The 13620-nt window shown below is 38.7% G+C and overlaps 2 protein-coding genes across 8 annotated transcripts in view; both read left to right on the top strand.

Annotated features, from left to right (window-relative positions):
- LOC106178664 (uncharacterized) overlaps positions 1 to 2883 on the top strand; it is a 28579-nt gene extending 25696 nt beyond the window's left edge. For 3 of the 4 annotated variants that reach the window (XM_086997358.1, XM_013561945.2, XM_086997359.1), the window contains exon 3: positions 172 to 2883. In XM_086997358.1, coding sequence (XP_086853484.1) covers positions 172 to 1321 — 1150 coding nt within the window. In that variant the 3' untranslated portion in view covers positions 1322 to 2883. The remainder of the gene's footprint in view (positions 1 to 171) is intronic. The other variant, XM_086997360.1, reaches the window with a different exon arrangement.
- Positions 2884 to 4857: 1974 nt separating this feature from the next.
- LOC106168020 (uncharacterized) lies at positions 4858 to 10501 on the top strand. 4 transcript variants are annotated; one of them, XM_086997879.1, is made up of 4 exons: positions 4858 to 5260; positions 7535 to 7609; positions 8008 to 8892; positions 9261 to 10501. In XM_086997879.1, the coding sequence occupies exons 3-4, from the start codon at positions 8051 to 8053 to the stop codon at positions 10420 to 10422; spliced, it is 2004 nt and encodes a 667-aa protein (XP_086854005.1). In that variant the 5' UTR covers positions 4858 to 5260; positions 7535 to 7609; positions 8008 to 8050; the 3' UTR covers positions 10423 to 10501. The 4 variants fall into 4 exon arrangements, with proteins under 4 accessions (XP_086854005.1, XP_086854004.1, XP_086854006.1 ...); XM_086997878.1 differs by lacking the exon at positions 7535 to 7609; XM_086997880.1 differs by lacking the exon at positions 7535 to 7609 and having other exon boundaries at positions 4858 to 5265.
- The last annotated feature ends 3119 nt before the right edge of the window (positions 10502 to 13620 follow it).

Below are 13620 nucleotides of genomic sequence, written 5' to 3'. Positions count from 1 at the left end.
CCCTTACGGCTTTTAGTAGGCGGGACAGACGCTTAAGGCGGCTAAGCTGACAGTAATCTAGTGAGACTCCCCACAGGGATAGATCGATCTAAAATCTATGGAAATGGGGTCTAAGACTGCGTTCACGATGAATCTACCTTTGTTAATACATTTTTGTTCTTTTTTTAACAGGTTTCCTTGGATTTGGAATGAATTCAAGAAACTCGGTTATGTCACTCAGTGGGGAGAAGATATGTCCGGCGCCGGTACATTCCAATATAGGATGCTGGGATTTAAAGAAACGCCAACCGATCACAATTTACGACCATTTTTTTTAGAAGGAGAAAATAATTACGAAAAATCTAATTGCTTTGGTGCTATCCCTACTCATAAGAATATGATGAATTGGGGAAGAGACATGTTTCTAATGTATAAAGATAAACCAAAGTTTTCATATTTATTCCATTCCAAGTACAGCCACGGACATACGTCACAACTACAAGTAGCAGACGATGACTTGTTGGAATTCTTGCAATGGTTAGAAAAAGGCAGGTATTTAGATGATACTATCTTGATTTTGATGGCAGATCATGGCGCGCGATTTACTTTCATAAGAGACTCAGTTCAGGGAAAGTTAGAAGAACGCATGCCATTTTTCTCGTTCCGCTTTCCAAAGAGTTTCATTGAAAAGTACCCAAAAGCCTACGCCAATGTGAAGAAAAACTCCAAAATCCTTACCACCCCCTTTGATATTCACGAGACATTCATAGATATGATAAATCACACTGGCACTGGAGTTGCAGATATACGACGGAGAGGCGTTAGTCTCTTCAAAGAAATTCCTAAAAGTAGAACCTGTGCGCATGCCCAAATTGAAGCTCACTGGTGCACGTGCTTGAATTGGGAAAAGGTTGACAAAGTAGATGAAAATGTGAAAAAAGCCATAAGTGCTGTAATCGAAAAATTAAACTCCATAATAGAAACACAGAGTCACCTCTGTCATGAACTTGAGTTGGGAAACGTATCTCAAATTGTTCGTTATAGCGGGCCAAATGAAGCGGTCTTGAAGTTCAAGCAGAGCGCTGATAATGACGGACGCCTGCCAGATTTATCAGATAATATGGCGACATACGAGATATTGTACCAAATTAATTTATCTACCAAGCCAGGGAACGGACATTTCGAGGCGACTGTTCATCACACAGTTCAGAGCGGCAATTTCACTGTATATGACAAGGAGATAAGCAGACTGAATAAGTATGGAAACCAGCCCCACTGCGTCGCTGGAAAACTACCACACTTACGAGCCTATTGCTATTGTAAAGAGCAGTTACCGAGATAAATGAACACTCTGTGGTAATTTTAGCACAATGTTTTTACTGTTACGATGTCTAGGTACATTTAGATGCGGGAGATGTTTACAATGTAGCAAATTTTAGTCCATGTCTTTCCAGCTTTTTATCAGTTATTATCATTTTAGATTGCTCAACTGAGACAGCAACAGATATAATAATGTGTTTCTTTGAAATCTTATCATGTTTGCCCTTCAAAACGGTTGTGCCATACGCAATCCGACATGACTTAGGTGATTATCTTGACACCAGAAGTATTAAACTCTTTTCTGTTCATTAGGTTTCTGGTAGTAAGATTTCTTTATTTCTATCCCTAGGTGCGATGCTTGACAGATTCTTCATTTTCAAAAACAGACATAAATTCAACATGTTCGTTGTATGATTCGCAGCTTATTGGCAAACAGACATGTGTGCGAATTTTAGAATGGGCAATCTTGCCAGCATAGACTGGGTTCCTATACCTAGATCAATCTAACATGATCGATCCATTTCCGAGAGACTTCTTGCTAAATTGCTGTTAGCTTAAGCGGCTGAGATGTCTGATTGCAATTTAGTGAGAATCCCCTTGGAGATAGGTCGATCCACAGTTAGTACGATTGGGTCTGGGAATGGTTTTGAATTCTCTGAAACTCGACTGGGATTCTGTGTGAAGAAATAGTGAAAAAGTGTCTCAGATGTGACCTGGCGGTGAAAGGGATGTGATTTAACGTACTTAAACTGTAGTTTCTACCTGTGGGGCAGCCATCAGGTCTATCGGTCATAGATTTAATTTTTTTCTGACATTTTCCAAGTCCAGGCCACGCCCGCTGAGAGATCTATTACGTCCGGACTAACGTCCAGGCAATGTATTAGAACAATGCAAACATATTTTATCTCTTGTCAACTTTATGAATGAGCAGATTTTTAGACCTTAGTGCGAGTTAATTGCAATACATTTTAGTGACATTCGAGTGTTGTGAATCAGTACTTACTGGCTGATTTCGAGCCATAGAAGAGTATTAAGGGTCTGTCTACTTATGAGGAAATTGGAATTGTTATGTCGATGTACTTTAAGGCATACAAGTAGCATAAGACTTTCATGTAGCAAAGAGAGAAAATATTTTCCCTGGACCCCATTTGTTTTATAAGATTTTTTGCCCCCCCCCCCCATCATAGCCCATGACAGAGAAGGACATATCTGATACATCAGACGAATTATTCTTGTAAATATTGGAAAGTAGTAATTAGTTTTTTATGTTTTTGTTTTTGTAATTTTTTTCCAGTTAAATTCAAAGAGAAACGTCAATTTTTTTTTTTCATTTTGTTATCCTCTAACATAAAATGATCACAGGTATTTTTTGTTAGACTTTCATCACAAATTTAAAGTTTTTTGTATCGTTGTACAGTGACTCATGGTTTATATTTCATTTATACGTTTTGTCATTTTTGTGTTTAAAATGCTTTTCATTGATTATTTTATAAGACTTACTGCCAAAAACAATCAAAGTTACTGTAAAGCTGAAAGCATTATTATATGAATAAATGCTACTAAGTAGTCATAATGATAACTGTGCCTTACGTCGCTCGAACTCTATTAATTCACTTAAATAGCATTGGTTGTAATCACTAAAATACTGCTGAACATCTTTCAAAACACGGGGTGATTTAGAAACTAAGCAGTGATAAAAATCAATGATTCCTTCGCTCGACCGGCAAAAATCATTTAGGAAGCTACTGGTATGCGTTGAAAGGGGATTGGGGAGGATTGGGGGTATTAGAGTAGAATGGGGGGGAATGGGGTGGAATGGGGGGTGAGGGTGGAATGGGGCAAAATGGGGCAGAATGGGGGGATGAGGGTTGAATGGGGCAAAATGGGGTGGAATGGGGGGTGAGGGTGGAATGGGGCAAAATGGGTGGAATGGGGGGTGAGGGTGGAATGGGGCAAAACGGGGCAGAATGGGATGGATAGGGTAGATTAGGGTGGAATGGGGCAGAATGGGGGGATGAGGGTTGAATGGGGCAAAATGGGGTGGAATGGGGGGTGAGGGTGGAATGGGCCAAAATGGGTGGAATGGGGGGTGAGGGTGGAATGGGGCAAAACGGGGCAGAATGGGGTGGATAGGGTAGATTAGGGTGGGATGGGGCAAAATGGGGTGGATTGGGGTGGAATGGGGGGTTGACGATGGGGAGGAAGGAATGACGTGGGATGAGGAGGGTTGGAGGCAGAATGGAGGTGCTCTAAGCAACACATACATTTTCATGGCACCACGTGTGTTCTTAAGTTTCTATCGCATTCGTCTCTTTTATCTAATTTTTGGGCCGGTACACAAGATTTGACTGTATCAGCAGATCGGCTTGCTTTTATGTCACATCGAGTTAACAATATTTGAACCTAAAAATGTGAACGCATATCAAAGGGTATACCAAAGAGTATTAATGTCCCGAGACAAAGTCTCGTAACCCTCCCCCCCTTCAAAAGTTTCAACCTCAGCTATTCGGCAACAGAGAGCAACAGCGTCGATAGATTTTACATGAATATGATGGCGTCTTAATGACTGTCTGTCAGGCAAAAAGCCTGCCACCGCTACCCTCCCCCTTAGTGACTTCCTTATGCATGAGTCTCGGTGAGTGATGACATTTATTCCACACAAAAATCCTCCCTGGACACAAGAGAAATGTGCACGTCGTTAGCCGGATGCATATCTGTGAATTTTGAGTGAAAACACAATCTATGACCCTTGTAAAGGGCAGAGACCAGTTTGTGGAGTTCAACGTGAACACTAGTTTGCATATTAATGGTGCACCTTAAGGCATTCTATGTTACATCAAGAAAAAAGCGGGTCAATATATTCTGAGACTGACTTAACTGAACACGTACGTCTGTTATAATACTATATCAGTGCCACAGATATTTTTAAGTTACGTACGACTTATCCACTTAATGCAACAGCTTTTGTTTGCACCTGTTTTTTATATTTTAGTGTAAAATTTTTAAAAGATTAAGAAAATTCAAATTTTGGGAGGGACAACTAGGTTAAGTGCCATCACGTGGTATCTCCTCTCCTCTTCCTGCTTCGTATTTGTTTGTTTATTCATTTAATAAAAAAAAATTCCGGAATGTTTCTGTTTTGATCAATTAAGAGTGTCTTATATAAACGAAGTCTGGTAAAAAATAAAATGTTTGATTTGAAAAAAGTACACATTACTTCTTTTAGCCAATTCATTTTCTCACATCAAATAGTATTTGAGCTCTTGGGCTATGTGTATAAGGATATTTATTGGTTTACCTAAAAAGTTTTTGTTGTGTATCTACCAAAAATATATGTATTTGATTAATGATGAATGAGGTCGTTTACGACCTCTCCCATTGGGAATGCACTGGCGGCTTAAGGGGGGGTCAGGGGGGTCCTCCCCCCCCCCCCCCCCCCCCTTCGATTTCTGAAAAAAATCAACAATGGTCTTCTCTTGAAATTAATTTCAACTAGCAGGAGTGAGTGTCGGCTTTGCATCCGCGGACCTACCCCCCCCCCCCCCCCCCCCTTCAAATAATCCTGGTTCCGCCCCTGGGATGTGTGGCAAATATGCCGTTATGATGAGGAGTGACAGCCTTGATATAGCTCAAAGGACCTAGCGGCTTCCTCGTGTACCTCTGACTAACAAGAACTAAAGCTCTTACGCTTTAAAGCAATTAACAATCCCATATGTACCGCCAAGTTTTTTTTAATACACGTGACAAAAAGCCATTAAACTGAATATAAACGAGCTGAATGTTTATGGCTTAACGGAGAGTTATGCATGCGGGAGGAGGGTTGTATGCCACATATCATGTTAATACCGTGTGTGCCACGAATTAAACGATGCTTGGTCATACTGTGTATTTGACTTTTCTCCACGTGACTCTACAGTCAAGTGTAACAGTTTACTTCATGGAATCTTCGAGTCGCATTTAGGTAAAGTAAGTTTTAAAACGTTATATCCTATTTCGAGCTTAAGCTTTACTTAAGTTCAGGAGATAATTAATATGTAGTATTCACAACAAGTAGTTTTCCTGTTAAGGAAAATATAGTATAAGTTTTATGCGTCCAGTTATGTATATTTATATGTATTATACTCACAGTTGATAGACCTGATTCACGCTAATTAATGCGAGTACACATGTATGCTTTTGTGAACAGACACCCGTATATGCATCATACCCCTATTCATTTTTTCTCTGGATATTCATGTATATTACTCTGAATAATTTTGTGTACATATCCATTAACACCTCCGTACGAACGGCCAAGCCGTATACCCCATGATATTTTTAATCTCATAAATGACGGCAGACAAGGAGAGTGTCTCGGTCGAAGTCGGAGGAATTTTATATTACAAGTGAATGCAAAGTTTAACACTGATAAAACTATGACTAGTCATCTTTCCTGCTTGGCTATTCTCTACGCTACACTGCATTTATGTCTGAGGGTTTGATTCATGGGATCTTCGGATTGCGTTCAAGGTTTAATGCTTTCACCCCCGCCTTCCTGCGGTTTCCGTAAAAAATCACACTGATGTTCTCCACTTGAAATTAAAATTTTGACTAGCTTATTTATAGTACTTATCCGTTCCAAAAGGACCGTTTGCCCCCCCCCCCCCCAAAAAAAAAAAAAAAAAAACAAAAAAAAACACCAATATATTTTGGGGTCATTCAGTAGGCCTGGAACCCCACCGCAAGGGGGTCGAGGGTCGGCTTCGTAGTCGAGTCCTGTCATTCCTTAGCAATCGGACCCCCCCCCCTTCAAATAAGCCTGGATCGGCCCCTGTATATTGTAATTGAGTTACAGTCTATAACTAAGTCAATTTTCAACTTTATGACCTCTTCAACAGCCTGAAAAGTATCCTTTGTATATCTTGGATTTTCTCGAAAAAAATCTTTAAAAAAAAGAAAAAAAAAAAGAAATCGTCCCTGTACGTGGGTTGAATGTATTGTGCCTTCCTGTATATTTCAGAGCCAAATAAGGACACCAGGTACTTTTTTATGGTTTTAATATGAGTATTGCACAATATGAAGCCACAGGCGGTATGAATTTGGGCCATTTTCAAACGCGGATGGTAGACAGTTCATATCCGTGGCTTCGTCAACGCGCTGAGGTCACGTCACCAACAATTTAAATACGTTTTCATGGTGAAAGCATGAATCAGCTCGATTTCTCTCTATCTTTAAGCCTTCTCTCTGGAATCTGCAGATATGACGCTTTAAATACATACTTGGTCTTGGGGAGGAGGGGTTAAACACAGTAAGTTTAGTTTTACTTTTATTTTAAAGAAATAGTTGCTTCTTAGAATTCTAATTAGTAAGAAAGGCAAGCTGTTGTTGGTGAAAAAAATGCCATAGTCATTCTTTCAGATTAAATGCTCTGTTGAAATTTGCATGGAAGAAGCACATCGAATAAATAGAATTAATATCTTCATATAAGCCACACTGATTTTCTCTGAAAATTTTTTATCGGTCGATTGATTTGTTTGCATGGAGTATGACAAAAACACTTCGCCGCAAAAGAAGCATTTTTTTGCTATTTGAAATACGGTTCTAATAAGTTAAAATGAGTGTTAACATTGATCGAATATTATTAAATAAAAAAAACCTCCGACGACCTCGGATATAGATAATAATTGTTTGAGTAACAAGTTATTTTTAAAAAAACACCTGCCAACCGATCTATATAAATCAGATGACTGTTTCAAGCAGTGTTCATTAGGCAATAATTGATTATTTAATTGCAAACGACTCAGTTTTCTAAGCAATTTGCGAAAAACGGTTCTCTTCTTGGTAACTCAAAGATTTTTGGAACCCAAGTAAGGTTTTCTGTAATATTCTTATAAGAGATTACTACAGAGTGTAGGCATCTTATGGAGGTCACGTGATCTGATGGCAAGCACAAATTCCAGAATAATTACGTTAACCGCCGTTTTGGTGGTAAAATAAAGTTATTATAGTTATATAAGTTGTTTAGAATGTATTTATTGTGAAATATGGATATCATACAAACGGTTGAAATCCTTTTAAGTGGGGAAATAAAATAAGACTGGAGTGGGTGACCTCCCCTTGCTTCCTGTGCTTGAAACTGATGTTGTTAAAAAGTGTTTGTTGGGAATCTTTGTAATAATACAACGTGTGTGTCAATTTACAAGGCGTGCCAAGGGTATATTATACTATGTTATACAACTTTTTTTCTTTATTTTAGATTGTCTGGACCCTGGAAACAGGAGTTAAGCGCATCATTTCGTCTTCGTGCTGACTTAATTAAATAGAAAGAAATGTAATTAGAACATAGACTGTTACTACATCTTTGGCTAGCGAGGGCAGGAATGTTGATGGTCCTTATCCGAGTTTTTAACCCAACTGCCGTTATGTGCGCCAGGAGAAAGCTTTGCGCATCATAGAAACATCACATCACATTATACACTAAAGAAAGGAAATAATACAACACGAAACCGTTTTAGGCCTTTGCAATACTTGGGAATTGGCCCGTCTTGTGGTTGGGCTTGTATTGCGTAGAAAGTGATGATTTGAAATACACGTGCTCATTCAGATATATCAATTATAACACGATTATAACAATTTTTTCTAAATCAAAAATAACATGCGCATCCTCGAATGCAGTCATACAATCACTATCAACTGCGGTCAAATTACTGAGATTTTTATTACTTTCAGGTAATTTGCATCACTAAAGGGATTCTGGCATACGGACTAAATCATGGTGCGCCCCTGTTTAAGCACAGTGGCTCGGGCATGCAGGCCATTCCTGAACCGTACTGTTCTGAAGTTCTTCACAGTGACTGTGATGATTTGTATTCCCTTAAGCATCTATCTCTTACATGCACGGATTGAACCTATCCAGGCGAAAAGATATGTCAAATCTCTGCCAAATTATGCCTGGTTAATAAGGTCTGGTCAGAGCTCAAATCAAACCGATGACAAGGCATGTGTATATCCAATATTGGACCCATACAGCCCCGAGATGATGGCGTTCTTTGAAAAACAGTCTCCGATCCAATGTGAAATAGACGAAAACTGGGTATATATAGAAAATGCCACATTTCGCATTTCGGAGTCAGCCATGAGGAAATACGGACCAGACATCGAATGTTCCTATAGAACTATAACGCTTGGCAAAACTGACTTTGAGGTAGAACAAGGCCCACGTGTGCCCTTTAAAGACGGAGACCCTTTAAAAACTGATTTTGCGATTGTACAATGCTATGGCCTTCTTTGGAAAAAGTTTGAAACTATTCTCTCCGGCATCTCGTATCAGCCTTACCTTCATGCAAGATATAAACCATCAATGCTGTTGGATTCCTCAATGGGTTTTAATGTTCTCATGTTTGGATTTGACTCCGTATCAAGAATGACATGGATTAGGAATTTAAAGAAAAGTTACAATTATTTCACCAAAGAATTAGGCGGCATCGTTCTGGAAGGATATAACATAGTTGGTGACGGAACGCCGCAAGCTCTTTTGCCAATTCTAACTGGGTTAACTGAAGCGGAACTACCCGAGGCTAGACGAGGAAAGCCGAATGCTAAACAAGTTGATGGGTAAATCTCTCTCTCTCTCTCTCTCTCTCTCTCTCTCTCATGTATTCCTGGTCCTCAATTATTTATTGTTTCTTCAAATTTTGTATCGTTCTTACCATCTCGCATACGTAGCTCTCAAATGAGTCACCTAGCCGAAAGCTTCGTATAAAGAAATCTTGGAAAGGCCACCTTATGCAGAGCGGAGAACACAGCACAAGATGATCAGAAAAACTGAAACTGCGCTTGCAGGCCTACCCAACTACCAGACTCGGCACCGAATGATCCTGAATTCACCGGTAGATCGGACCACACAACACGTTTTTTATGCCAACAAAGAATGATATTTTACGTTATGTTACTGAATGACTGTTTTCATTTATTTCCAACAGGTTTCCTTGGATTTGGAATGAATTTAAGAAACTCGGTTACGTCACTCAGTGGGGAGAAGATTTGTCAGGAGTCGGTACATTCCAATATAGGATGCTAGGATTTAATGAAACACCAACCGATCACAACTTAAGGCCATTTTTCCTAGAAGGAGAAAATAATTACGAAAAATCAAATTGCTTTGGTGCTATCCCTTCTCATGTGCAAATAATAAATTGGGGAAAAGACATGTTTCTAATGTATAAAGATAAACCAAAGTTTTCATTTTTATTCCATTCCAAGTACAGTCATGGGTACACGTCAAAATTACAAGTAGCAGACGATGACTTGTTGGAATTCTTGCAATGGTTAGAAAAAGGCAGGTTTTTAGATGATACCATCTTGATTTTGATGGCAGATCATGGCGCACGATTTACTTCTGTAAGAGACACAGTTCAGGGAAAGCTAGAAGAACGCATGCCATTTTTCTCGTTCCGTTTCCCAAAGAAATTCATTGAAAAGTACCCAAAAGCCTACGCCAATGTGAAGAAAAACTCCAAAGTCCTCACAACCCCCTTTGATATTCACGAGACATTTATAGATATGATAAATCACACTGGCACTGGAGTTGCAGATATACGACGGAGAGGCGTTAGTCTCTTTAAAGAAATTCCTAAAAGTAGAACCTGTGCGCATGCCCAAATTGAAGCTCATTGGTGCACGTGCTTGAATTGGGAAAAGGTAGATGAAAATGTGAAAAAAGTAGATGAAAATGTGAAAAAAGCCATTGGCTCTGTAATAAGAAAATTAAATTCCATTATAGAGCCACAAAGCCACCTCTGTCATGAACTTGAGTTGGGAAATGTATCTCAAATTGTTCGTTATAGCGGGCCAAGTGAAACGCTCTTGAAATTCAAGCAGAGCGCTGATAATGACGGACGGCTGCCAGACTTATCGGATAATATTGCGATGTCCGAGATATTGTACCAAATTAATTTATCTACCAAGCCAGGGAACGGGCATTTCGAAGCAACTGTTCATCACGCAGTTCAGAGTGGCAATTTTATTGTATATGACAAGGAGATAAGCAGACTGAATAAGTATGGAAACCAGCCCTACTGCGTCGCTGGAAAACTGCCGCACTTACGAGCCTATTGCTATTGTAAAGAGCAGTTATCGACATAAAAGTATCAAACTGTGACGTTTCCCTCATTTCACGGCTGTGTAAATGTAAAGTAAAAAATAAAACAAAATGTAAATTAAAGCTATGTTCGTTGTTGCTACTTCATAAATACAATAATATTAAGTTGAAAATGTACAATACAAAACTTAATTTGGAGAGGGAAAAATACATTAACACAATTTAAAATTAAAAAAAAAAATCAAATCTGAACCACACTTGGAATCAACAGTGATAATGTGGACACTGAAACAAGTTGTCATGTCAAGGGTAAACCAACACCAGCTGAAAAAAATCCGAAATTGCTCCTCTAGAGTTATAGAGGAATAAAGAGCATTTTAATAACCCCCCACCCCCCATACACCGCACACAAAAATGAACTCATTCCAAGTTGTCCAAAGGGGAAACTGTTGCTTCACATATTTAAACAACAACGACAAATCGAGACAGTGATAATATCTTTGGCAAAATACCTTAATCTCGCTTTTAAGAAAAGAAACGGTGCCGCATCTTCCATTTTGTAATGTCTATTATTATAAATAATAATTCTAAATATTAAGATCCAGTTCATATATTGGACAACTGTATAATATGTAGATCTTAATATGTAGATCTTAATAGCCTAGAATGTATTCTTCTTCTTCTTCTTCTTCTTCTTCTTATTATTATTATTATTATTATTATTATTATTATCAGTACGAGTGATGCAAAAAGTATGAATAAAAATTAATTTATATGTATACTAGATATCGGAAAAACTATAACATCACAAAACATTAAAATACAAGTAAAAAGCTTAGTGTGCCTGTAAATCTAAGTATTCATAAGTCATGTTTACGTGTAAAATATGTGCGTTACTAGACCTTTTAGAATTTACGTCCTACGGGCATCGAACCCTGTTAATGTATTCCCTACGACTTCCATTCCTAGCAATGAATGCCTAAGAATTTGTATTACAAAGGTTACCATCGGAACAGACGATCCTTGAACTTACAGATCTGCAGATCAAATATGGCTGACCAAGTTAAAAAGTAGCCGCTTATAATACCCTGATGGTTTTCCCCGCCTCCACACTCGCCGTCCGCGCGGGTCTAGCAATTAAATCTTGGAGCCAAGATTTAACCCGCTTAATGGCGCGTGTGGAGGCGGTTAGACCATCAAGGGATTGTGGGCCTTCCTTTAAAGTGGGGTCGGCCATATTTAGTTCGCGGACAAGTAAGTTTGTGGATTATTTGTTCTGAATGCGACCTTCTGATATTGGAACATATTGTGATAGTTGCACTGTTTCCATCTCTAACGCAATCCAACAGTCCCAGATCTACTCAATATTGCACGCAATCCATCTAATAAGATTATGTAAGTTGTTGTATCCTATTGAATTGAATAACAGTTTCGCTGTTTATAGTACGTTTTATTAGAATTCTACTGGCTGTAACATTTGTGTCTCTAATTAACCAGTAAGGTCTGGTAAAATTGTTAAGTTGCTTAAAGAGCGAGGTCGGTTCTTATTTTGAGTAAATCAGATTTCCGAGAAAGTTTTATTTTCCAAATTGGAATAAATGCATTTGGTGTTGAATGAAATTTATATGGGGCCCAGGAAAAATGTTTCTGCTGCGAAATCACCCGCAATGTGGTTTAACACCACCCTAAAAATATTATTTAAAATAATTAAAATTAACAAGTTGAATTGAAAAAAATAGAAATTTTTGCTGCTATAATGTATGTTCACTGAATATCAGAAGTTACAAAAAATAATAAATAAATGTCGTGCACTGACCTGGTTCAAATACAGAAAGTTTCCACTAAACAAACACTATTGTTTTTTTTTTTTTTTTTTTTTTTTTTTAGCCCTACGGAAATTCAACCGGTGAATGTTATACAAAATGCATTGCTGTTGTGTCTCCATTACTAACCACCCCAAAGGTTTTGTCTCACTTTGAGTAATCTGATATTCTCCATAATTCAAGGTGCTGGGAGGGTAATAAACGATAGGCAATTGCCCCCCCCCCCCCACCCCCATCTAACCCATCCGTTACTCGATGGGGAGTGCCAGACAATTAAGCTGATTACACTGAAAGCACTGTAGCGAGAAGCCCCGCAGAGTTAGATCCGTCCAGCTAATTCCATGGGTTTATGGGAACGCTCTCTTAAATTGGCTTACCATTTATGAAAGTAAAGTATAGTAAAGAAGTGTAGCTGAGATGGTATAAATACAATAACTAAATCACACGTGTGTAAAAATCTAATAAACATTACATTTTTCTTCGTCAAGTGTCAGGCCTGTTGCGGGCAGTAAGGATCGTGGCCCTCCAGTACACTCTTTTTTATTTACAGTCAATTGGAGGTTATTGTACAGTTGATTTGTTACAAAGGCATTAAAGCTGTCAGTGTATGTTGGTCTTTGTCTTCCTCTACTTCTTCTTCCTTCAATTTTTCCTACAGAGTTCAAGTTTTTCTATTCCGTCTTTTCTGATGGTATTGCCTAGAGATTTCTTTTGTCTTTTTCTGATTGTTTTCATCAGTGAGCGTTGAACTCCTGCAAATTGGAACACTTCTTTATTGGTCTTTCCTTCTGCCCAAGATATTCTCAACAATCTTCGTAGGTACCACATAATCATTTCCATAGCTTCCAGTTTCTTCTTAGTGTTGTTGGAGATATTCCAGCATTCACAACCATATAGTCATGAAAACATAGCTAATAGGCCCTGTACCGGTTTTTCTCGGGGCACCTGTGATGAAACTGCGCAACTTACAAATATAGGAAATTACCGTGAACACTTTTCAATGCATTGACCAATGCGAAGCTCCGGTTTGCTTCACGCACAGCTTATCACATGAACTAAGACAACTAAGAAAACTAATCATACAGAGTTACTAGAATATAATATCACGTACAATATACATATGGAAATAAATCACACTGCCGTGCCGTTGTAACGAAACTGAGGGTCCGTGTAACAGAAAGTCCGCCCTCCATATAGTTATAATGGTTAGGGTTAGTCTGACCTAAGTGGGTCAAAATCTAGGGCGAGGCTCACCTGTACAAATGAATGGGAAGCGGACTCTCTGTTATAGGGGACTCTCTGTCACGTTACACAGGAATGGAAGTCCTAGAAATGGAAGTCCGGGCTCCGATATGATTAGTACAGGTTAGGGTTAGTTGAAGTATTGGGGTTAATGTATGGGACGAATGTTACCTGTAC

This window comes from Lingula anatina, chromosome 10 (genome assembly GCF_051362555.1).
Source record: "Lingula anatina isolate TDL-2025a chromosome 10, LinAna3.0, whole genome shotgun sequence".
Taxonomy (NCBI): domain Eukaryota; kingdom Metazoa; phylum Brachiopoda; class Lingulata; order Lingulida; family Lingulidae; genus Lingula; species Lingula anatina.
This window is presented reverse-complemented; position numbering and strand designations above follow the sequence as displayed.